At 44.4% G+C, this 26,853-nt stretch overlaps 1 protein-coding gene across 1 annotated transcript; it reads right to left on the minus strand.

Moving 5' to 3' along the window:
• Positions 1-13,885: 13,885 nt before the first annotated feature.
• Positions 13,886-26,180, minus strand: CHAMP1 (chromosome alignment maintaining phosphoprotein 1). The gene is made up of 2 exons (XM_075136462.1): positions 25,871-26,180; positions 13,886-17,602 (listed from the first exon to the last, which is right to left on the minus strand). The coding sequence occupies exon 2, from the start codon at positions 17,539-17,541 to the stop codon at positions 14,671-14,673; it is 2,871 nt and encodes a 956-aa protein (XP_074992563.1). The 5' UTR covers positions 17,542-17,602; positions 25,871-26,180; the 3' UTR covers positions 13,886-14,670.
• Positions 26,181-26,853: the final 673 nt, after the last annotated feature.

The raw sequence follows: 26,853 nt of genomic DNA on the forward strand, positions 1-26,853 counted from the left end.
CATGAACGAACAGAGAAGGTGTTTTGAACTTCTCCTCCATAGAGATCCACATTCCTGAGAACCGGTTTATCGTGAGGACCCACCGATGTGCCAGCCTGACGGCTCCAGCCCACATCTCTCACATACTCCATTCACGCCTCGTATGCCACCGGTGACTCAGGGCGGGTGGCAGAGACAATACTGTCAACCTCAACTGCTAATGTTAGAAATCATGTCCCACCAAAACCAATCTGAAAATACAAGGTCTTTATGAATTCAGCTCGCCTGCAGGGTTTTGAACTCCTTATGCATCACATATGACAGCAGAAACAATAACTCTAACTGAATTGCTGAAGCACAGCCACAGTGACATTTAAGAACCGCCAAACACATTAACGATTGCCTTTGGAGACCAGCGATTTCACCCTGTGCTCCACCCAAGAAACTGGAACAGCACTGTTTGCAGTCATGATTGTTCTTAGCTAGGTTGCCATGGAACAAAGCCTGGCTAATCCCAATGGACAATCTCTCTTTCTAATCTTATTTCCTAATTCTTTATCACTCCCATTACGTTAGTATTTATCCAAGATGTAAGAGCAGCAAGATTTTCAAGGAGTCATCATTTCACTATGTTGAGTGGTAGCAGTACGGTCCTCTCAGTAAGAATAATAAAGGATGTTTTTGTTTCTCTTTGAAGCAGGCAGAGCGAAGAATTTTTCCTTCCAGAAGCAGATTAAATCTCCATTGAATTTTCCTTGAATTCACAGGATTCAGTACACATGAATTCATATGTTCCTTTGAGCTTGGAAATTACAAACATTCAGTCAGTGATACCTTCTCATTTGCCAGCCAAATGAATGTTTCAGAGGATGTAATATAGTAAGACAGATGGGCTGTTAAAAGAAGATATTGGGTTTTGTTTTCCTGATGCCAGCTTCACAGCCAGCTTGCTTCTATCACCAAGCACTAGACTGACCTCTTCTATTTACCAGTAGCGATACATAACATTAATTTCAAATACCCCACAACCCTCCTGGAGACTGGTATTTGGGCTAGTATCCCCCAGCGAATGCAGGCAGCCCAGCAGCACAGCAGGGGCCTGCGATAAATGGCCCCATGCTGCAAACAAGTTCATGGGGTAAAAGCTCATGCTATGTCCAGTCCTCAGTTCCTCCAGGCGGTGTTACACAAGTGTATTGCAAGACTCTCAGGATAGCAATCTCATATATCATGACATAGCTCTTAAGAGCAAGGTGTGTGCACATACATGCGTATGTGTGTGTAAGTACCGTGGGGAGAGGTCTATTCTTCACAGGTTTCTTGATAATTAATATTGCAGGAATTAAATCCTGGTCAGGTAGTGGGAAGGAGATACTGGGGAAAAGAATGCCATTCATGTTTGCAATTTGCCTCATACAGAAACACATACACAAAGACCTCCTTGAATAAATCCCTGGAAAAAATCATGCAAGCTCCCTGCACACAGAGCTAAGCTTGCAGTGATTAAAGCCACAGCAATATTTCCTTTAAAAGGAAGAGGACCATAAGGTCACTGCAGACACCACCACTCTGTTGTCTGCTAGGGATTATGGGGAACAACATAATGTAATTTTAAAGTACCTCCTCACTGGAATAAATTTCAGAAAGATATTAAAACCAGCACTGACAATAGAGGTATTCAAAGCGAACGAGTGTTTTGATGAAACAGATGGTAACCGTAATTAACTTTGGCATTTTCTCCCATAAACCACATAGTTTTAACTCAATTAGCTGGCCTTTTTATTTTTTTAATTAAACAAACCCACTTGCATCTAATCAGCAACCAGTCTATATCCAAACAGTAAAATAGCCAGTTTTAAGAAATCTGGATAGGATACAGCCCAGGCCAACAGCCATCAAAGGCTCTGGCAGCCCCAGCACAGGCAGCCCCGGCAGCAGCCCGGCCGGGGAGGCGCGGGTCTGCAGCACCGAGCTGCCCTCGCACCCTGGGAGCGCTCCCCTATGCTGGGATCATATCTGTTTGTTTACATTAAGTGTAAAGAATGCATCCTGCAGCTGCTGCAAAACAATGTAAACTATGCTGTGCAAGCCAGCAGCAGTGCTTTAATTTTCTATGTAATTTAGCAGCAAAACTGGAATCTTCACTTCAGCTATTTGGACATAAACGTGCCGACATAAATCAGAGTAGATAAATTATTCCAATTCTGTTGTAAATGCATAGGTATTTGAATCCTTCCTTGCTGCTTCAAAAACACAGTGGAGGCTGTTCCAGCGGTCCCGCCTAAGATCATTTATCACACTTATTTTGTCAGTTTGTGTTGCAGCAGGACATCATTTCTCAAAAGTAGCATTTGCTTCCAAGTGATGTGACCATCTTTGGTGATTGTTTTCAATACAATTAAAACGTCCCTACAGCTTTACCTGGGTTTCTTTAGTGGGAAGTTAAATTTCAAAGGATTTCTCACTGACAGGTTCGAAAGTCTTCTGACTTCTTTCTCCTGATGTTTTGTGCACCGCGTTAGTGTGGATGTGTACTAGAGAAGCCTGAAAGTGAGGGAATGAAGGATTTCTGATTGTTTTTTACTGTAAATGAAGCAGGAAGGTTTCAGATTCCCATGGCCAAGGCAGTACATTTGTGTTTCCCCCCACTTTCAACAACATTAGAACCACGTCAAGGCCAAGCTGGTCATTTGGTTTATCCAGTTTCATCACTGCCTGGAGTAATGAGTGCAGTGGGAAAAAATGCTGGAGCTGGCCCAGACCACAGCGAGTCTACGTAAAATAATGAAGGACAGAAGTTTCAGGGCTTGTTTGTATTTTATATTTGTAAACAGCTTTTGCCTCAGTAAGTCAAGTAGTGCACGGTCTCATTCAGGCAAAATCCCTGAGGATTTCAAGGGGAAATTTGACTGCAGATGAGCAGGCTGCATCCGAAGGCAGCGTCTCGGAGCACAGTCGCTGTCTTGCTGCCCATCAATAGCCAAGAAAGCGCTGTCAATGCTGGAGGTGGAAACATCCTAAACCAGGGTAAGTCAGGCCGGCAGTACCACCGCGTTGCAGGCAGATTTCCTATGGCAGTGCCAGCCACGCCTGGATTCGTATTTTCAGGTTCCCTTGGAGGCTGCACCCTCTCTGCTCAGGCGTGGGGAAGCTTAACCTGGGTCTAAATTTGGCTTCCCACGTGCATCTTTTCCATCTCACCGGTTCCCTCCGGTGCATTTCTGTGTGACCGTGGATCACTCACCACCCTCCCCTGTGCGAGCATTGGGCAAGAAGCTGTGCCGGGGTCTTCTGCAAAAGCAGCGGGGGCAAATGCTGTACAAGCAGGACTTGTGGGGAGTGCTCGTGGCCCTGCTTTACCTTCTCAGCTTCTGGCCATCAACAGGTCTGAGATTTTAAACCCTCTCGTCAGCCAGAGGCTGCATCTCTGTTGTGTGCACCAGCCGCTGTGGACTGTACTTAAATCCTCTTTGCACGTACCGAGCTTATCCCCAGCACGGGTCCCCTGCACAGCCGGCTGGCGTTAGGTGGTCTCGAGTACAGCCAGGCTCTTTGATACCACCACGGGAAGGGCAGGCTTCCTCTGCAATTCCCTTAGCGGTTTTTCTTATCGAGATAAGAGATAGTAGTGACCTAGGGAACAGAAGAGTGATTGTTTTGGGGGGATTACATAAATATTTTAAACATCCTTGCGAATAATGCATGTGCTATGGGAATGGGATGACTGCACAGCAGGGAGGGGTGTAAAAGAAAATAAACAAGTGCTTTAAAACAGAGGACTCTGGATACAGTGGTGAGGAAATCAGTCCTCGTAGGACTAAAACTAATTCACCATAATAAGGAGAAAAGCCCAGAGCCATTTCTGAACCTATCGTTGATGTATTTTTATTCCATATGTGTATTTAACATGTTCGAAAACTACGCCTTAAAGCTGATCCACTAATAAATTGCTCTGTAGCTCCCTCTAATGGATAACTTTACCAAAACCGGATTCAGGGGAGCCGCGAGCAAATAACGAGATAAAACTGCCCTTGGTGTAACATAAAATCAAGATCTTTGTGGCGGAATAGTTGTCGTGTGCACAAAACCACAATACTGTTATCATTCCCCATCCATCTGCCGTTTTATTTTTACCTCGGTAGATATTACAGCTCTTCTTAAAAGAGCTTAAAGGAATAGTGAACGAAGTCAAGAGGCAAAGGGCCCCACGGCCCCGGTGGGGTGGAAGAAGTGCAGAAGGCAGGCAGGCTGCAGGCTCTGCATCCCGCATCCCGCATCCCACGGGAGGCTGAACCGCCCGGGCACGGGCTGCGCCCAGACACACGAGCCCCGCGTGGGGCACACCACCATCTAGGGAGCCTAACCATGCTTTATAATCCTTTCGTTAGCATAAGAGCAAAGCATTAGCTCTAGCAAGGTTTGCAGTCTGGGAGGCGGCTGGCACCTTCCCTACTGCCTGCCAGGCTTCCCTGCGCAACGTCACGCAGCCGGTGCTTCTGTGAGCAGGCTGATGAACTCAACTCCCAGCCAAATTTCTTTGCAGCTACAGCAGAGGTACTTGCCTACCCAAGAAATGTGTTGCTGAACCCAGAGCAAATTAAAAGAATCTTATAATAGGGGGACTAAAAAATGAATGATGCGATATAGTAATGCACAAACAGCAATGTCAGAGTATAGGATCATTTTAAATGGGCTTGCATCCACACTGAATTAGAGTTAAACAATTCATTAGAAAAATCTGCATATTACAATTCAAAGAGGAGCCAGAATTCCTCTTGTATAGATTAAAATGTACACCAAAGCTTGCAACACCAGGGCGTGGATTTTCATGATAATCTTTTCTAACACTTTGCACCCCTACGGTTGCAGCTAGCACCACTGAGATTAGCACAATCAAATGGGGTAAAGTCTGTTCAATTGCCAGTTCTGAAAATTGTTTTAGCCCTGAGATCCTCAGGAAGTCGGACATGAGAAAAAGCTGTAACAAAACAATCATCTCTTACATCTGAACAAGCAACACTAGTAAAAAAGCCACATTTAATTTGCATGCATTTCTGTCCAATGCACCTTTATCTCATATGCACACCAGGAACATTTCATTTGTTTAAGGGTTTATTTGTGTCAACCCCAACCTGCAGTTAGCCACAACAATTTTTTTTTTTTTTAGGAGAAGGTAATATTCCATATTGTCAATTATTTCTAATGCTGACTTTGAAACCAAGACGCTGTTTTAGAAGCAGAGGAAGAGTAATAATGGACAGTAGGCCAGGTACAGAGCAGAACAGCATCTGAAAACAAGAAGAAAACAGTATTCCATGGTTCTAATGTTGGGTTTAATCCCCATAGAAATAATGAATTTATGCAGGGAAATATTTGAACTTTAAGGAATAGCATTTAACATTCTCATGCACATTGATTTGCCTCATCGAGATGTAGAAAGCATTTCATTTAACAGGGAGGCCCGTAGCTCGGCTGATACACCGCCCAGACCGCGCAGCGGCAGAGTCTTGAAGGAACCTGAGGTGACATGTGGTGAAGGACTCATTCAGACAGGAATATTTTTGTCCACATAGGCTACACATGGGTGTGTGCATGCTCTTTTGCTGCGAAATATGTAATTACCACCTACCATTCAGCCCTACCAGACTTTTTCTGCCCCTTCTGGATGTTAACACCTCATCTGCACCACAGTGGGATGCTTCATTTAACCACAAACCCAGGCAGTTTGTGGTTTAAAAAAAATTATTTACAGTAAAGGCTTTTTTACAGACTAGCTTCTGTTTTAGAAATCACACAGGTAAACAGTTCAACAAAAAGAAGTTAGGGAACCGTGCGTGGTCAAAGGGAGTCAGGCAGCTGAAAGCAGTAACCCCTTAAACCAAAGCCGCAGCAGAGATGTCATTGCATTGTCTCTTTAGTGCACATATGGTCTTCGTGTAAAACCTTCTGTCCCATCTGTGAGGCCGTAGTACCAATATGTGTGTTGCTGACATGCTGAGACATCATTTCAACTGCAGAGCTGATTTCCTCTAAACTCTTCCTTTGGTCATTATCGGCTTCCTTGTTCTCCATAACAAAACAGCACAGGGTGTCACCGGGCCAACTCAGGTCTGTAGCGACTGCGTTGCTGAGCCTTTATAATGTTACGTATTTGGAAACTCTGCAGAAGGAGGGAGAACTGAAGGAGCTTTAAGATTTCTTCTATGTACATCCCCCTGCATTTCTTTAATTTTCCAAAAGAATCTGTCCTCAGAGTCAGCATAAGTATTAATGTTTATAGAATGTCAGTGACAAGTGAGGTATCCATTTTCAACATCTGTTTTTATCATTTTTATCAGAACTATAAAGATTAAATATTTGTCAGGACCAGGGAAATTCTGGACCATTCTTCTGAACTTTCTTGAAGATAGGTGCAACATTTGCTTTTCCCCAGTGACTGGGGACCTCCCCCAAACTCCATGAAAGATGAAATACCACAGCCTTGCAAGGACATCAGCCAAGTCTCACAGCACCCTGGGATGCTGCCTGTAGGGTACAGGCATACAATCCCATGGACTTGTATGAGTTGAGTTCTCTCAAGTAACTCCTGACTCAACCCTCTCTGCTGGTAGTTCTTCCACTCCTTCAACCCTTTTACTAATCACAGGGGCCTGGGAGACCTTGTTGGTGAAGACCAAGAGAAAGGCAGCACTGGGTACCTCATCTTCTGTGTGTCTGCAGTCACTAATCCACCCACTCCACTCAGTAACAGTCCCACATTTTCCTTGTTCAGACTTTTTCTACTAATGTGGCAGTAGCAGCTCTTCTTATTGCCCTTGTAAGTGTCAACGCTATGTAAACTTTGGCTTTCCTGACATCAACCCAACACATCTGGGCAATAAGCTTTCCTCAGCTCCTTTACCCTTCAGAGTTGCCTCCCATGTGATCCCACCTACCAGTTCCCCGAATAATTCAAAGTCTGGTCTCTTGAAGTCTATGGTCTGTACTCTGTCTGCTACTTTCCCCCTCAGGATACTGCACCCCACTATTTCATGGTCACTACAGCCAAGTCTACCACTGATTATCAGATTTCCAACCACTTCTTCTTTGTCGGTGAACAGCAGACCGAGCTGTGCATCACCCCAATGGCCCATCCAGTACCTGTACCAGGACACCCACCAGAAACCTCCTAGACTGGTTGGGTCTTGCCACGCTCCCTTTCCATCAAATGTCAGGGGGATCAAGTCCCGCACAAGAACCAGGATCTGTGATAGAGACTTTCTCAAGTCGTTTAAAGAAAACTTCGTCTGCTTTTTCACTCTGATCAGGAGGTCTGCAACAAATTCTTACCATGGTGTCACCCTAACTGACATCTCTGATCCTGACTCACATGCTCTCAAACCAGCCTGTTGTACATCCTATAGAAGTACCATGCATCCAAGCTGCTCCTTCACCTGTAGGGCAACAGCATCCCCCCTTCATCTTCCCTCCCTGTCTTTTCTGTACAGCCTGTAGTTGTCCATCACAGCAATTTAGTCGTGTGAGCTGTCCCACCACGTCTCAGTTATTCCAACAGTGTCACTCTGTGACCACACACAGCTCTAGTTCCTCCAGCTTGTTGGCCAAGCTGCAAGCATTTGTGCATACACACACACTTGAGGTGTAGGCCTCCTTTCACCATTTTATTCTTTCTGAGGTGTCTCCTGATCCCATGACCTCCACATCCTTTATTTTCCACTCCTTTCCCATGTTTTCTTCACTTAATCACAGGTTGCCATCTCCCTCCCCCATCGTTCTTAGTTTAAAACTCTCATCAGCTTTAACAGCCTGTTGGCAAAGATGCTGCTCTTCCCCCACGTTGCCAGGTGGATCCCATTTCTCCCCAACAGCCCTCAGTCCTCACACAGGGTCCCCGAGTCATAATAGCCAAATTCCTCCTCCATCTCTCCCTAGGAGTCCTTGATCCTCAAACAGGGTTCCACAATCATAGAAGTCAAATCCAGTTTGAGTTTAGTGCTGACCCACACGATCTGTCCATGCCTCTGCGAGCCTTTGCCCTTCACTGGCAGAAACAAGACCATGACCTGGGCCCCCTTTTCTGTTATCTGTTATTTTTGAAAGCTACTTTTTTGTTATCAACTTACTTAGTTCCTAATCTTTACTGTTTTACAGAAGAAAAGATATGTAGGACCTATGCTTAAGGAGTTACCAGAACGCTTTTGCGTCTGTGAACATTTGACTATTCCCAACTACAAGTACACAGCACGCATGCTGTAACTGATAAACTCCGTCTTCTACAAAGTCAAGATGACAGGTACCTGTGACAGGTGGTTTTATTCTTAATACAAGCATTTCGTTTTCCCCATTAGATTTAAAGGATTTATGTTTCTTTTTACTTTGAAAAGGCAGGAGGCTTCATTTAGGTTTGGAAATGACCTACAAGTAGTTGCTTTTCCTCAATATGCTTCAAGTTCTACAACTGTGCATGGAGGGAAAATAAGGCATGAAGTTAAATGCTGAGTAGACAAAGAGAACAACTGTTTTAAAATTTTCTCTTGCAGCACTGGAGAAAGCCACTGGGAATCAATGCCTGCTTCTCCACCGATTTCGCTTAAACTCTGGAGTTTGAGGTTTTGGCTTTCAGACGGTTGTGCACTTTGAAGAGTCAATATTAGTATAAGCATCTGAGACAGGGAATCAAAAAATCTCTTTCTGATACCTATACAAACCTGCTGCAGTCAAGGATTGCCAAGGTACAATGGGAGCTACCCCGCAGCTTCAGCAGAACAGCAAGTCTCAGCCGCTACGCCAAGGCTCCAAGCTCAGCTAATGAACACTAAGCACACATACGTAATTTATCCATTTTGTCCGGGGTTATCACCTGTGGCTTTGGCACTCTTTCACGAGGCATAAGAAGAACCTTGCCTGGAGCATTCAGTAAGATACAGACTAAAAAGGCAGAGAGGCGGTGAAAGAAAAGAGCAACCCAGCAGACAACTGGCAGGCAAGAGGCAGACATGAGAAAATAATACAACTGCGTTGTCAGGACATCCCTGCTGAGCAACTCAGCCAGCACGTCTGTGATTCAGGGTGCAGTTTCAGAGTTACCATAAGCCCATCTGAGCTCACTGTGCCTTCTGCCCTTGGCCCTCTACTTTGAGAAGAAATGTCCCCCTCACACTCACGTCCATTGCATCACCACTTGCAGCTGCAAGATCGACAGACTAACTCCACCACACAAGGAAAAAACAGCAAGTTTCCAGCAGAATCTGTAGGCCGATCCGCGTCACCACAGGGCTGTGTGACAGCAAAGTGGACAGAGGAAAAATGGGGAGAACGCACTGCCAGGGCGAGGGAGAGGCCAGGACTATCCAGAGAAAGGCTGCGGTTATATTGCCCTGAGCTGATCATGAAATGATGAGGTCAGTTCTTTAAGCAGTGGAGATGGCAACCTTCTGGGGGGAGGGGGAGGGAGGAGGGAGAAAAAAAGAAAAAAAAAGAAAATAGACCTAATATTTTGATTGTACAGCTCAGAAGAAATAGCTGGTCAAGTATCTCAGACAATAAAAATAAGCAAAAATTACTTTGATTTGGCTTCTACTAAATGAACTAAAATTTAGTACTTCTTTTAGAGGCTCTTTCTCAGAATAGGGGATTGTGAAGTACACACAATTCTTATTTTAAAACATTACTATTGAATCCTAAATGGTCTTCAGGTTTTGATAAACAACATTTCTTCCCACAATTAATTTGGTCATTAATACAAGAACAACCAGTACCATTAACATTATGTAAATGTTCACGTTCTAGTGGTTACATTCCACATGAATTCTTTGACCTAGAGCTTAAGCAACATACTGATACCCCTGGACAGATACTTAGATACTCTTAGATATGCTGAAAGAAGATAAAATATTTATTACTGAAAGTAATAATTCTTGCAAGAATCTCTTCCCAAATATCAGACAAAATGAAGTTGTAATCTGTGACAGAAAAGACCTTTGCTGAAAAACACCTCTGAGTTCTCTACAGAAGACTACTTTTAATTTGATTGAACGCTTGTGAACATGCCCTTTAAAAACATGACTGGACATTCCATAAAATTATTAACCCTTTTTTGCAATAAAAAGCTGAAAAACAACATCCTCTAGTGTTTCTTTATTCTCACTTTCCATTTTGTACTTTCCATCAAGCATACGCAGAAGAGATTCCTTTCCAAGGACAGGGATCGTATAAAAGGAACTGCCGTTTTCAGTGACATCTTGCCTAAAAGTTCATACAGAAGCATTTTCTCAATCATACATATAATCTATTAAAGTAACATTCTTTAAAAAAGCAGAGAATCTTAAAGTTGATTATTGTGAGTGTTATACCCAAGTATGTATCGAGGATATACTGCCAAGTCAGGAAATGATTTCACTATGCTGACTTTCATTAATATGTATTAGTTGTCATTGCAAGAAATAATGCTAATACTTGGGCAGTAGAGAAAACTAATCTTCACAGACTTCTGTGCTGTCATGAGTAAATTACTTCTATTGGCTTTTAATTAACTTCACTCTTTCTACACTGAACTGCAGCCATAGGACATACAAAGTAATAAGCCACAGAATGCATTCAGGTTATTTATATATACACAGAAGGCAGTTAACTCCTTCTCAAGTCCCTGAAGTTTTACAAAATAACATTGAAAAATTAAATATTTTATATGTAATTTTTCAGTGTTAATTATACATAGGATGCTCGTGTTTGTGATCTTTAGAAATAAATGATCAACTTCCATGTGGCAACCCTGGCTGGGTAATGCCATTAGTTAAAAAGCAATTTTTTTACTTGTCTTTTGTCCAAGAAATCCCTTAGAAACGTTTTTTTGTTGTTGTTTTGGTTTTGGGTTAGGTTTTTTTTTTAAAAAAAATACATGTTAAACTGATTCATGTAAAGGTACAGGAAAGAAAATGCAAAGTATTATACATACACTGTGAAAGGCTCATATACATTCCGTATTTTAAAAGTATATAATCATGCTTTTGAAGTCTATTATAAAGCATATACAGAAAGGTTAGAATTCAGGTGGAACCTTATACTTTCATCTATTTGCTTTTCAGTTCCATATTCACTTTCCTAAATTTTGCATTCTCAAAGTTTTAAATTGATTATCTAGCAACCTTCCTCATTCCCCATGGAAAGTAAGCAACAAAGATGTTCTTATATTCAGAAACGCAATTATTTGACCAAAACTTACTTAAATGAAAGTTTCTTCAGAACAGATTGTAACAGCAGTATGGAAGGAAACAGTTCAACTTCTTCCTTTCTCTTCTCCTTTTAAAAATACTAAATGTGAGCATAGCAGTGGTTGTGGTGACCTCAGTGCACTCATGTTAGTAAGATATGAGTGAGCTGTTCTACATCACCAAACAGTAAAAAAAACCTCCGAAGTACAAAACTAGGAATCCATAGGCAAATCTTCAATAATTATATTTTCTTCAAGATTTTCTGCTTCTAAATTTAGAGATTAAGCAAGCATTATACTAATATACAAAGAGAAGGAAAGGGATTTTAAGTATATACAACCTGCTATATCCAATTCCAAAATTATTCTTAAGCATGATAAAAAAAAACTAAGGATATTTACAAAAATCCATAAAAACTCCAAGTTTAATTTTACTCATCTCTATTACTTAAATGTGATCTCTTTCCAGCCCCACTGTAACTGGCGCCCTACACTTTCTCTACACTCTCATACACTGGTTCCAAATGGGCTTCTCTTCTTTTATCTACCAAGGTAATTACTTCATAGCTGTATGCATCACCTATGAACTCCTGTAGAGTTCTCTCCCTGTAGAGACTGTATTTGGAATTTGTCTACCACATTTCTCAGCAGAGGCTATAAATAGACTTTTGGAGGGAAAAAAAAAAAGAAAAAAGAAGTAGAGTTGTCGCCTTTACATCTAAGGTATATAATTACATTTTTCTCAGGCAGGAGCAGCCCACAGGGTTCAGAGAGGGAAGGAACTGCAGGTATCTGAAATACCTGTCCTGTAAGTAAACTTTCTTCGTGTTTGCCCCAGTTACTATCTCCTGACCTGATCATGTTGTTTCCCAACCAAACCACCTCCAAAGGAAAACTGAAGCTAGAACTACACAGCACTGACCGCAAGGGTCAGTGCTAAAGAACAGGAATGAGTAAGACGGTAGCATGCAACACTGAGGGCTTTGATAAAATGCCCCAGTGACCCAATACGCAGTACAACTTCTGGAAACTGCAGACCTCTGTATTTGCTTCGTACTCTAACGTATGAAATGAAATTAGTAACAATTTCAACTGAAGTTATTTCACAGGGTATCCAAAGACTAAATTATAGCATTAGGCATATTTCAAGCAAATTCTTTCACTGGTAAATCTTGGAAGTACTTCACTTGCATTGCTTTCTTATGTCAAAAAAGAATGATCACCATTTGTACTCGAGTATTCATCCTTCTCCTCAGCATCTGTAATAGGTCACGTGAAAGGGAAACAATAAATCCCCCATCTGATCTGTCTATTGGTGTCCTACAGCTCCTTAGAGAAATTAGTTAAATCAGTTCAGATTCCAGCAGATCCTCCTACACATCTTAAGGATCTCAAACTAGCATTGTGTAAGGGAATGGTGAAAGAATACTCAGTCTTGACAAAAAAATACACACTAGAAATGTCCTTCAACTTCCACGAGGCTTTTATAAAATTCTGTACTAAGAGAAACTGGGAAGTGTCCATCATATCTGGATTTAAAGAGATTCAATGGCCTAACATCAAGGAACTTGCAAGGTTCATTTCCAAAAGCGATGAAGTACACTTTGACAGCTGTACATCAAGATTAAAGAATCAAGTAGTCAGTCAGCAAAAAAATATGTAGAGAAACAGCATCAAGTCTTGATGATGGATTCCCAGAAATCAAAGAAGTTAACTGGTACACAGCAGTGAGAAACAAGTATCTGTCAGTAGCGAGACATCAAACTGTAAAGGTGACACCACTTCCAATTCAAACAAATCTTTCCTTGATTTCTTCCTTTTATTCAAATAGCGTAAGGCATCTTTTTAACCAAATGACGTACCAAGAGTGATGAAATTATAGCAGAGGAGAAAAGCAGCTTTTATACGAAGTAAGACTACACTAGCAGAGCCTTAATCATCAAGTGCTTTCCTTTAGATTTATCTAAAGTCACTCCTTGGAAAAAAAAATATTGTAGAACTCTAGTCTGGACCTCATGAAAGGAATCAAAGGGCACTGGACTTAGAGGCATACAGTGGGTTTGGTCCTGCGTGAGAGGACCCTGCAAGAAAGCTTGCTCTTAATAGGCAGCATTGAGAAGTCACCTAAGTGTAGAGCTTTAAACGCTTTTTCTCTTCCTTCCAGAAATCCTCTTGAAACACACAAGAATGTCAGACACAGGCTTCAGTGAAAACAATCTGAAGCCCTTAGGTAGCTTACACCTGGAGATTTTTTATTATTATTAATTTTACACTATCACCTTCATATTCTAAGCCAATATTTACAACAGCTTAAGTCTAGGCATAATTTAGCCTGAGGAGAATGAGACGTTCCTTGTGCTACCTCCACTTAACATCTATACTCCTGCTGAATTATAAAGTACTTATGGTTTTTGAACAGTTAATATGCAAATAGCACAAAAGCAAGCATGCTAAATAACAGTGCACAAATTCCTGTTTTCCGTGTTTTCCCTCATTTGCATCAGACGTGTTTTTCTGAAGCAGACGGGAAATTTAGACTAACCTTGCTTTCATAGGCTGATAACCGGAATGTTGAAGTATTCAGAGCAGAACTCCAGGATAGTTTTGCATCTCCTGTTGCCAAAGATACTTAAAAGACAATATGTTGAACATGAAAGGTTTTGTTCTTGATTTGGAAAAAAAGAAAAATGGCCAATGCCAGGTTGGATTTCTTTTTATTGTTAAAAGATTAAAGCATAACATTTCACCAAATACAAGAAATTTAGGGGTTTTCTGACATTACAAACATGTGAATCATCAAGAGAAAGCGTCAAGCTATACATAGTCTGACGTTAATCCATCAATTTAATGTATATTAGTACATGCTTAAAACATGGCCAAAATACAGAATCACAAAATAAGTACCTTGATGCTTCTAAATCTGAGACAAGTAAGTCAGAGAATTGAGTGCAATAAATTTCCAACAAATGACTATACACTCAATTACAACCTCAGGGCACAGTTATTCCAGAAGGATTGGTAGTTTCTCATGCCTGGCTCATTCACATTCAGTGTGGTGAGAATTTTAATATTGAGAATTTGATAAAAACATTTTGAAAAATACAACATTTAACAAATGTGAAAAAACAAGTTCAGTCTTCACAGGAATATATGGATTGCTTGCCACTCCAGTCCTTAATTGCCTGTATGTTTACAAATCTTTACAAAACTAATTTGTATCCATTTTGGTTTCAAAAACATAGTACATCTGAAAAATAAAATATGACTCTACTGATGGGTAATACAAAGACATGAACACGTATTTAAAATCACTTTCAAAAGTAAATCATTTCAGTAATACAGCTATAAGACAAGTTAAACATAGTACAATAAACCATGCATCTTCTGACTTGTCAGATCAGCTAAACTACTCGGTTAACATACAGCAACACTTTTGAACACTTCTGTAAATTCAGCTTTTCTAGCACAAGGGAAAAAACAGATTAAATTTGTTCTTCAAGTGGTTCAAGGCTGTCCAAGTGTTTTTTAGGTGTATCCTCACTATGACGGCTTTGGCAATGGGTTAAATGTTTCTTAAAGCCTCGCGGAAAATTTGATTCAAAATTACAACGTGGACACTTCAACAAACTTTGACCATGAGCAGCGACATGGTTTTTAAGAAGAGACTCCAAGAGAAAAGCTTTGCCACATATTTTACATTTGTATGGGCTTTGAACATTATGCTTGTTAACTAAATGGTGCAAAACGGCACCTTTTTTCATTGCACGACAGCAACAAATTTTGCAATAATACTTTCCCTTGCCACGCTTCATATATTTTGCTATTTCTTCCTCAGAGATGAAAGCCTCTTTCTCTTCCGTAAACTGCAGCACACACTGTGGCTGCATGGGAGTAGTTGCATCTATTTTGCTCTCTTTGCTGTAATCAGATGACTCCATATCATATTGCTCTTGGTCACTGTTGGATTCTTGCTCCTTTATCTCCATTGAGTCCATCTCTGTTTTTCCACACTCACTGCTATTTAGTTCAGAATCTGAGTTCTCCTGGTTTTCCTTCTTGGGCTTCTTTTTTGGGCATGAATATAACACATCTTCTGGTGATTCTTTGGCTAATATTGATTGTTCATCCTGTGAGAATAAGTCATCCAGTGGTTTCTGATCATCTAAACTGTGAGAGAGAAAGTCACTCTCACCAGACTCACTAGGTGTCTGGGGCTCAGAGGAAAAACCTGGAGCAGACTTGTGAGGCTCGGAAAACAGGATGTTCTTCTGGATTTCAGAAGATACAGTAGTTTCAGCATGTCTCTGGATATCAGAGGATAAAGCAGCAGCAGGTTTCTGCATCTCAGAAAATACAGCATGCTTTTGAACATCAGGGGAAACAGATGATTTCAGGGAGTCGGTAAAAAGAGCTTGTTTGGGGGTCTCGGGAGAAAGAGAAGGAGTAGGTTTCTGGGACTCAGTAAAGAGGCCATGTTTCTGAATTTCAGGAGAAGCAGATTTCTGAGACTCTGGAAAGCAAGTAGTCTCCTGAACTTCAGAGGAAATGGGAGCAAGTTTCTGGGCTTCAGAAAATAGGGCATGCTTCTGGACTTCAGAAGAAACAAGAGCTGATTTCTGGGCTTCAGAACATAGGGCATGTTTTTGGCCTTCAGTAGAAACAGCAGAAGTAGACACCTGATTCTGGGGCTCAGAAAAGACACCACGTTTCTGGACATCAGTAGAAACAGCAGGATTAGATTTACGAGACTCTGGGAACAGAGCTCTTTTCCGAGGTTCAGGGAAATGAGCCCGTTTCTGAACCTCAGAGGAAGCAGCAGAGGTGGATTTCTGAGTTTCAGAAAAAAACATAGATTTCCGGGACTCAGAGAGTTTCCAAGATTCAGGAGATACTGAAGCACCCGGCTTACGGACCTCAGGAAAGAAAGAAGGCTTCCAAGAGTCAGAGGAAACGGTGTGACTAGACTTTCGAAGCTCAGGAGAAACAGGGGGAGAATGCTTCCACGTGTCAGGGGACAGAACAGGTTTCCAGCCTTCAGGGTAAACAGATGAGATGGGTTTCCATGGCTCAGAAGAAACAAGAGTAGACTTCTGGGATTCAGAAAAGGACGTAGATTTCCACGAGTCAGAAACAAGCCTCCTAGGCTCTGGCGACACAACGGGGCCAGGCCTTCGGGACTCAGGGGCAGACCTCCGGGATTCTACGGACACCGACATGGCAGGCTTTGGAGCCCAGGGAGAAACTGTGGAAGACTTCTGCACCTCATGAGACGCAGATCTCCAGGGCTCAGGGGAAACAGTCGGACCAGGTCTCCATGATTCTGGTGAAACTGCAGGAGCAGGCCTCCGGGTTTCAGGAGAAGAAGCAGAAGCAGGCCTACGCATTTGAGAAGGATGCCTCCGGGGCTCCGGAGACCCAGCTGGGGCATACCTTCGTGGTTCAGGGGATACTGCTGGCGTAGGTTTCTTTGGCTCTGGCGACACTGCTGGGGAGTATCTGCGGGGCTCTGGAGACACAGCGGGAGAATGGCGACGGGGCTCTGGTGATACAGCGGGAGAATGCCGACGGGGCTCTGGAGACATTGCTGGGGAATGCCGACGGGGCTCTGGAGACACAGCCGGGGAATGCCGACGGGGCTCTGGAGACACAGCCGGGGCTGGCTTCTGTGGGTCAGGGGACACAGCAGGAGATGGCTTCTGTAGGTCAGGGGACACAGCAGGAGATGGCTTCTGTGGGTCAGGGGACATAGCAGGAGACGGCTTCTCTGAGTGCGGGGATACAGCTGAGGCTAACTTCTCTGGATCTGGAGATGTGGCCTGGGCTGACTTTTCTGGATCTGGGGACGTGGCCTGGGCTGACTTCTCTGGCTCTGAGGAAGTCACCTGAGCCGACTTCTGGGGCTCTGGGGACACTGACGATTTCTGAAGCTTGGGGGAAACAACAGGTTCAGATTTGGGGAGTTCAGGAGAAAGGGCAGGTTTCCGTGACTCAGGGGAAAGGGTAGGTTTCTGTGGCTCCAATGTGACACCTTTTTTGGAAGAATCTGAATCTCCTTCTACCTGTTCTTTCCGCTCCTCATTCCACTTCTCAGGTGCTGCATGTTGTGCTGTGATGTGATAATAAACGTTGCAATACATCTTGCTGGTAAAGAAACATTTGTGGCAGTGAAACAGTTTTGCACTTTTTTGATAAAATATAAGTTTACCCAAACCAGCAGCATCCATTTCATCACAATACTCTGGGTGTATGGTACCCATATGAATTTGTATGTTTTCATAGTCCGTTCCTCTGAAGCTGCAGTGATCACACTCTAAGCGCTCTGTGGTTTTACGTAGTATCTGCAACATGTCCATTTTTTTATGGTCAGTAACAGTTTTCACAGCACTGCACCTTTTAAAGAGCAAGCTTCAGTTCCTGCAATAAAGGAAAAAACATCTGTATAGTTAGCTGTCAATGTCAATTTCAACTCTTTGTCATTCCTAAATAACCACATGTGCTTTTTTCCCCGTCCATTTTAGAAAGCGTATCTTATAGAATCATAGAATCATTAAGGTTGGAAAAGACCTCTAAGATCATCGAGTCCAACCGTCAGCCCAACACCACCATGCCCACTACACCATGTCCCTGAGCGCCTCATCTACACGTCTTTTAAATACTTCCAGGGATGGTGACTCAACCACTTCCCTGGGCAGCCTGTTCCAAGGCCTGACCACTCTTTGAGTAAAGAAATTTCTCCTAATGTCCAATCTAAACCTCCCTTGGCGCAACTTGAGGCCATTTCCTCTCGTCCTAGATGACTTCTGCATAAGTATTAACTACTTCATAAGAAATCCAAATATAGGTCTCTCCAACTTCTGCAAATCATTTTACATTAGTTGAACTTGAAAAACAAAGCTTATATTTAATACACCTTCCTATCTATGTAAAAAAATCTGAAAGTAAATGATAAAAAAAGAACCCAGCTGAAGAAGAGCTAGTTTATGTTTCATTCGATAAATGTGACTTGCTTTCTCAGTTATCTTTTCTTCCCAGATTTGAAGTATTTTTATTTACATTACACATGTAAACTGAAAGCAAAAAGTACTTTGAAACAGTGCCACTGAGATAAAGCCATTTCAAAACTGCATCTTCATCATAATATTTCAAAACAAATTAGCTGTTTTTGACAAAAAAAATTTCAAGAAGAAAACAGCAGCCTAAAGCCAAGGCTCTGTTTTCATCTGTTAAACACTGTTTTCCTTTCACAAATTACATGAAAAACAAAAGCTGCTGCTCATAAAGACTTTATCCATTATGAAAAGAATTTTTTTCCATTCCATTATTTCATCTGCTGCCCTAATAACAACAAAAATACTACTTAAAAAAAACAGCAGTGGCTTTTTTTCCAGTTGGTGTAGTTGACAGCCCTCTGTATTCAAAACATTGTTTGCCCCACCCCAAAAAGATGGAAATTTCTCAAAATTACTGTTTTTGTAAGACCTTAAAAAACAAACAAAAAACCTAAAACAAAACAAAAAAACCACAACACAGAAATGCAGCATCTGAAATGCAAATAATTTTTAATGATTTGGCTAGATTCCACTATTTCCAACAGAATTTACCCAGATTAACTACTACAATAAGCAGAAAACCAATTCTAACCATATTCTGTAAGTCATTTTCACGTAAACGTGGGAGGTATCTCTATGGTGAAAAGGAATATTTGGACATTTATGTGGAATGCACAGGCTTTTTTCTTGTAGATTCAAATTAAATAGATGTTACATGATTATCATGCTAAGCTATCAACCTAATTTTGGGGGTCTTGTAAGACACACTGTTTCAAAATACACAAAGTTTTTGTGTCATTTTAACATTAATTTTCCTGTCTAAATATACATTAGACTAACAACTAATCTAAAAATATGCATCCAAAGCAAATTTTCTTAATTTATTCCTAAAGCATTTTTACCCTGGTTTCTTATGGAAATGAGGCTTACACAAACACACTGCCCTACAGTCAATGCCAATCAAATTGGACAAAGCAATCCAGTCTCATTTTAAATTTCTACAAGTTTCATGAAAATCAGGAACTGAGTAGAGAAGGAAAGAAATGTCTCCACTGAGGCTAAGGCGGAATATTTCACTTAAAAGTTACTGGCTTTGTTTAGCCTGTAATCAGTACATAAATGGCCAGTATGCAATAGTCTTAAAACCTGCAAGAACAAGCAGTGTCTGATTCAGCTTGTAATTAGGGAAAAAGAGAAGCAATTAAAAATACTACAGCAGTGAGCTGCTTTGGATTTGGGGCAGGGACAGAAGGAAAGTAAATTAGCAGTGCTGCTAAAGGATGACATGGATATAGAAAAAAGAACAGGAAAGAGGGATTGGCTGAGGAGCAGAGGGCACAAATCCCTCAGAAATAAAAGTTCACTAGCTCAGCTGCTTATGGACCAACTTCTTTGCATGCACTATGCATATGCACTTCGCATTAAGTCACAGGACTACGCAGATTTCCAATCGGGAAGCATGGTGGGACCACGGACAGAGCTTGAAGAGGAATCCTGCTTCACATCTATGAGACAAATGAACAGCATCCGACAACAGGCTAGCTACACATGAGAAGTAATTGCACTGCTCTACAAATACGGAAATGGAAGGCCCTTTTGGGTTTAAATTGCGGTTTCCCAGCACTATTAGCAGCCATGCAAAAGACAGCCCAAAACGTAGTCCACACCGCATTCGGTGTTGACCACAAAACACTTCCCAACACCTTGTAACAAACTTTATATTCCTGTAAAAGACCAAAACAAAACACAAATATAATAGTAGTGCTCAGTGGTCTGTATCTCTGCAATAGCAAACAACTTGTCAATTAAAAAACCCCAAAGCAAGCCATGTCTTAACACGCCAAAAGACCTAAAAGTCTTCAGGAATTAGGGTTTATTTTTTGGTTGGGGGATTTGGGGCGATGGGAGGAAAGGAAGATTTCCATTTTAAAGCCAAAAATTCTGAATTTATCACACGAGCTAGAGAAGAAGAATTTTTTTTAACCAAATCACAGAAGAACATAATGAGGACAATAAGGACATACTGCACTAATCCCATTTTCAGAACTGAAAGGGAATTTGCCACTTCCAAACTTGGTGGTAATCCTGCATTGTCCATTTTCTTTTCTCTAGAAAACCAAAAAAGGCTTTTCCAATCTGAATTTGTCATAGCTTACAACAAAGTTTACCAGACAATCTCTTCTACCCTCTTCATAATTTCCCTCCTCTTTACACATCACCTAACTGTTGCCCTTTCTGGAGTTTTCTGTTATTCACTCCTCTCAACTACACTTCACCCCACCTCCCATCCTCTCCTTTTATTCAGTCCTATCTTAAGTTGCAATGGAAATTTCCGTTTTCTTTCCAAATACAACAGTGAGAAAAGGTCCCTGGCTTCCTCCCACAAATTGTCCAAGTTGTTGCTAAGCTTTTTTGACCAGGCTATTCTGGAACTGGACAAGTTACAGGCACTTCCTCATTTTCATCTCCAGACATTTAAAGGTTGACATTCAAGCCTTTGGCACAAGAAATAACATGAAAGAGTTGGTGGTACTTTCTCTCACACTGCCATCACTCACCATTTTTAATTTTATAACTTCAGTACACTGCAGCTGGCAGTCACTGAAGAAACTGCCTCTTCTGCTGTAATCTCTACTTAATTGAGGCATACGGAGCAAGACAACTCTTTGGTATTGGCAGCACTTTAGGCCATGACTCTATGAAAGAGTAAATCGAGTTTTAGAATAGTGATTGTGAGACCAGTAACAACCTTGAACAGGGCTGAGTCACTATTAACTCATGCTGTCAATTCCAAGTTGTTGAAACACTTCTGAAGGAGTAAACTCCAAAATGTGCTGGTTCACTTAGCACATATCTGAATAGCCAGTCTGTAAGATTTTCCTGTCAATCCCTCCTAATCCCTTCTCACTTTGAGCTCAAATGCCACTGTCCCTACATAGCTCTGATCATTGCCCTCCTCTATACTCAGGTTTGTCACACAGATAACTGTCTGCTTCACATTTCTCTTTGCCGTCAACTCCTGCATCAGAATTTGTTTTGCGCTGGATCCTGCCTTGCCTAGTTGGGTGAAAGTTTGAGGAACAGCATGTCACTGTTTTCTAAACAGTCCCATGCCAGCAGAGCCAGCCAGGCTAGAAACCATATGCTCAATAACCAGGTCCCCATGGCTTTGGACCGGCATGAATGGTGATGTTATCTGTGCTCAGCGGCACCTTTTTGGCAACACTAAAAAAGACGGACCACGCTCCCTCTGCGTAAATGCTTTATTACAGACATCAAAAGGACCTAGCTCTGCACTGCTCCAACTCAAACCCATGAAAAGGGTAAGGAAAATAACTGGTGCTATCGAACTGGCAGGGTGCCCCATGTGCACTGCAGAGAACTTGACCAAATACTAAAACCAAACATAGTTCTGGTTGTCTAAAACCCTTTGAGGGAAAGTATGAATTTCAGGATGAAGATCAAGTTGTCATGAGAGACAGGTCCCCCATGAAACACAGCAGAAGGGAGATGGCCACTAGTGTATCTCTCAAGCCTGCTGAAGACTCCTAGGAGAGGCAAACAAGCTGCCACCCATCCAAGTACAGGTTGGGTGTGCAGGCCCAGGCCACTTTGTTTTGTTAAACACTCTGTCAGGCCCTACCTGTTTTGTAAAAAGGACAGTTCAGCATTGCCCCTGCTAAAACTCACAGTTACAGGATGTGCCATGCCACATGCTATAGCTGAGGCTGTGCTGCATGCCGCTTCAAGACTACAAAGCACACCACACCACATTGCTTAATCACTACTTCTGCATCCCCTCCTACTTTTCTCACTTTTCATGGCTGCAATACTGAGAAAACAAATACAGATACAGCCAAACCAAACCAATTATCTATCCTGAGAACACATTACAATTGAAGTAGAAGCCTGAAGCTCAACATTTACCCTTGTTCCTGTGTCCACACCCTGTCTCCATTTCAAGACAAAATACTAAGATTCAACCACGATTCTGGAGTTTGCAATACTAAACTTTAGCTTAGGGCAGCCAAGGCTCGTTTAGAGTCTTCCTGAGACATGAAGATTTCCACTGAAATCTACCTGAATGGGTAAGTGCTTCTGTCTACAAGCTCACTATATCCACAGATATCAGGCACAGCAACAGCATCAGCACCAACTCAGCTCTTAGCTTGACTAAAGGTTTTTGCTGACCTGAAGTGCCATAGATCAATGTCCATCACTCAGGTTAAAAGCTGCTTGATGAGACCCAGAGATCTCAGCAGTGGGACCACCAGTCTCTATTTCATCAGCCACCTCTCCCCATCCCCCTTCTTTCATGCATGTCTAGAACCTACATACAAAGGTTCCTACCACCAGCTCTCTTCTCTCTCCACAGAGATGCTGAAGATCTTTACACCAGTTCCTACCCCCTACACTGTAGCTCTGGCCATAATGTCCTCCACCACAGGAAGAACAGAAAAACAGCAGGAGGAAAAGATCGGTAATGAGGACCCATATCTACCTGAGAAAAGAACAACCATCACTACTTTTCTTGCTCAGTTCTCAGCATCCAAGAGGCCAAAGTCATGATTTAGCAGAAAGAAGTAGTACCCGAGAAGTCAGAGGCAATGAGATAACTGCAAATTCTGAAGTTGGCTATGTATATTGCAGGGCAACTACACGGTGCAGTCAAACAGCATCAGCAATCTCTGTTGAGCTCATGTTAGACTAAGCAATAAGACTGGCCTAAGCCAATGCACAGAGCAGACAGACCTTCTGTTATCTTTCCGGCCACTTCAGAGCCAGTTCCTGGATTTGGCATCCCATCACCCATGAGGATCCCCCTAAGGATTAAGCCATACTTCCTTACAGCCTCTCAAAAACCTCTCAGTAGTAGAAAAGAAATGTGCAGGAGACACTGTGTATAAGAAAGAATCCACCCAGGGGATGGCACTACACTGACTCTGGAAGCTAACAAGGTGTCTCTATTTCTCAACCCCATTCCAATTTCATAGCTACACATCTACGAATCATTTCAGGTTACTTTTAATAAACACATTCTACATCACATGTTGCAAGATTTAATATATCCCTGCATTTTTCCTCTACAGAGGATAGCCTGTGACTATCATGAGGCAGTGCCAGAGGGAAACAACGAAGGGCTCAAAGCTAAAGATCTAGACTGCCTGTGAGCACAGAAAATTACAGGTTGCTTTTAATATGACACATAGAATTTCAGAACACAGCAACAAGTAGTGTTCTGATGCTGTCACATCATTCTTCAAAATCAGACTGTCTTGGTTCTCACTGGCAGAAGGATCTATATCTCTTTTCCTCTTGATAAAGAATCAAGCCTGGTGAGACACAAGCAGATAATGAGGACACGCAACACACATGAATGATGCCATCACAGTTGGGAAAGCCCTCAAAAAGAAAGCCCTCTATTTTCTGTGATTCCCTACAACAACATCAGATTCCCTATATCAGTCACCGCATGGGAAGGATGGCTGTTCATTTTCATCAGTCTTGGAAGTTTCTTGCAGGCAAACATTTCAGCCATATCCTCTATCGGTGAAGAGGGTCGACGGTGAAGTTTGCTCCCAGCACAAGAAAGCTGGATACAGCTGCATCATTGCCTCTACTAGCAGGAGCAGATCGAGACTATTGCTTGTTTAAGGAAAAAGAAAAAAGACATGTTCTTGCAGCGCCAAAAAGTAAATGGCAATCTGGTGGCAACATGATGCTTCTTTTGAAGCTACATCCCTGTGTTGTGACTGACAAAAGAAGCAGAAGTTTAGCTCCCAGAGGAAGCTGCACACAAACATCCCCACAGTGCAGCAGAGCAGGCACTTCACAACCCAAACGGCAGGCGAGGGGGTCACTTCCAACGCACCGTGAACAAGACAGGCAGTGCTATGCCCCTGCTAATCCAGCAGTGTCCGCAGGAATCTGACCACATCCTCACAGCCAAACTCCCGGCTACCAGACCATCTATACAGGCTACGTTCCATCAGCAACGATCGCTGACCCACGTCTTTAAAATTACACACCTACAAAAGGCACAAACCTGACCTGACCAGCCACTGAAACGGTGAGATACGCTATGAGAACACGTGAGACACCAGATCCAGGCAGGAAATGGCTGTATTATGCGGTCCCATGTTTCCAGGAACGGTTCAGGTCAGAGGAAAGTTGCAAAGTGACAATACTTGATGCACATGCAGATGACTTAAGAAACACGAGGGGGACAGAACTGCAGCTATTTTGCAAGATCTCCAGCTTTGCTAAGAGAATGACAAGTCTACACACCAACATTAGTTCTTAACACAAGATCTAACAACAGTCTAAACTGCAGAGTAATATCAATGTATCTATGACAGATTCGGGATAGGAAAAAATAATTCCATTTACTTTTGATAGGGCTTTCTAACTCTAAATTCACTATTCCACATTGATAGCTTCCAAAAATGGCCCCAGAAACCTTATTTCTGCAGTGCTGAACCTGAGCTAACAAAGTGCCACTGGACTCACCAGAGCACACAATCTAGTCAGGAACTGTGAATTAAGGTTGTGAATCATGGTGACATCAGGCAAAGAATTCCATTTACATTATCCTGAAAGCAAATGCGGTTCAAGAGGAGCTTGCGGAAGAGAAAAATGAAATCCAAAGTCTCTACATTCCTAACAGAAATGACTCGGTACAAGTCAAGCTCCCAGTTATCCCTCTTACTTCTAACAGTGCTGAATTGTTACAACTACTGCAACTCCCCTCTGCACAGCCAAGCATCAAATCCTCCTAACACCTGCACCAGCTACTACGGGCTACTGCTGCCCCAGCCCACCTCTAGGCTCCTAAAAGTGAGTGCCGTTAACGCAAACGAGCCTCCTTCGGTTCAGAAGTCAGCTCTAAAATGCCAGCTCTAATAGTCGACTCGTTTCATCCATCCCTAAGGATGTAAGGATGCAACCCTGTGACATGTTTTCAGCTTTCGATTTGCATCTGCCTCATTGATCTCACGGGCCACGCAGTCCCTCCTCCCAGTTATTTCTGTCACCAGCGAAGAGGACAGTCCGGTCGGGGACAGGTCCCGTGCAAAACTCTCTTTCCCGAGGCGTCTCGCAGCGTTTCGCTGTGAGGAAAGCAGCACTCGCAGCCTGCTCCACCTGCTCCCCGCTCTGCCGGCCACGGCTTTAACTTTCTTTCGGGGAGGGGGTGCCTGTGGACTAGGCTTTCCCAGGGCGGCCAGCTTCGCCTCCGCCCGGCCCCCCCGGGGCCGCTCCCCCCGGGGCAGAGGCCCACGCTGCCCGCCCATTCATTCCCGCACCGCCGGGCGGTCTCCCCGCCGCCTCCCCTCTCCCTCCCCATGCGCGCCGCCGCCACTTACGCCCCGCCGGTTTTGTTCCCCCGCGCCGGCACCAACCGCCGTCCGCCTGCGCGACACCCCATCACCACCACCACCACCACCCCCCCCATAAACGGCCGCCCGCTCCCCCGGCGCGACGCCGCGGCGGGGGCTGGACAAGGGGAAGGCGCAGGCCCGGTGCCCAGGGGGAGGGGAGCGGGCCGAGCCCCGGCCGGCCGCTCTGTGCGCGCGCCGGTGGCGGGAGCGGGAGGGAGGGGGGCGGTGAGCGGGACCCCCCCGCCCGCACTCACCGTTGAGGCACCTCCAGGGCGGCGGCGGGGCGCCGGGCCGGGGGGGAGGGGCTGGGCGCACCCCCGCCAATGGCGGTGACGGCAGCAGGCCGGGCCGGCAGCGCTCGCGGGCTCGGGCCGCGCGAGGGGCGGGGAGGAGGAGGAGGAGGAGGAGGAGGAGGGGGAGGGCGAGGAGGAGGAGGGGGAGGGCGAGGAGGGGAGGGGGGAGGGGAAAGGGGGGGGGCTCCGGGAGGAGGCGCGCGGCCGAATAGCGGCCGCTTTATCGCTCCCCCGGGGCCCGCCCGCCTCCCAACCGGAAGCGCCGGCTCTGGGCGCAGCCCCGCCCCCGCCCCGCCCTCCCCTGCCGGTGGGCGGGAGCCCGTCGGGTGAGCAGTGGGCGGGCCTGGTCACGTGCGGCTGCTGTGGCGGAGCAGGGGGGGGGCGCGGCGCGGCGCCCACTCTCCGCCCCCCCCCCGACCAGCTCCGTCATGCGGCGCCCTCCGCGCCCCGCCCAGCCGGCAGGGGGCGCTGCTACGCCGGAGGGGCTCGCCCCGGCGGCAGCGCCGGACGGCTCGCGCTGCGGGGGGGGCCGCCCGCGCCCGCCCGGCGCCGCGGCCGTAGGGGGGGGGGAGGGAGGGGCTGCGGGGCGGCCAGGCGCCGGCGGGGGCCGCTGTCCGCCGCCGTGGCGGCTTCCCCTGCCCGGCGGCTCCGTTGCGGCCCAGCCGGTTTCTGCTGCCCCGCACCGTTAGGCCCCGCGGCGCCGAGCGGGCGGTCCGCGGCCCGGCGGCGGCTTGGCGGTGCTCCGCCGCCACAGCCCCCGCGGAGGGATCGGGCCCGGCCGTTGCGGGGGAAGGGAAGGTGTAACACCGCCCCGGCGGTGCGGGAGCACGCTCGACCCGCCTCCGGGCCTCCTCCCCGCCGCGGCTCCCGGCAGGCGACCCCGGGCCGCGCTTCGCGGTGTGGGCGAGCCCCCGGCAGGCACGGCCGTGCGGTGCGTGCCGCTG

Source organism: Calonectris borealis, chromosome 1 (assembly GCF_964195595.1).
Source record: "Calonectris borealis chromosome 1, bCalBor7.hap1.2, whole genome shotgun sequence".
Taxonomy (NCBI): Eukaryota; Metazoa; Chordata; class Aves; order Procellariiformes; family Procellariidae; genus Calonectris; species Calonectris borealis.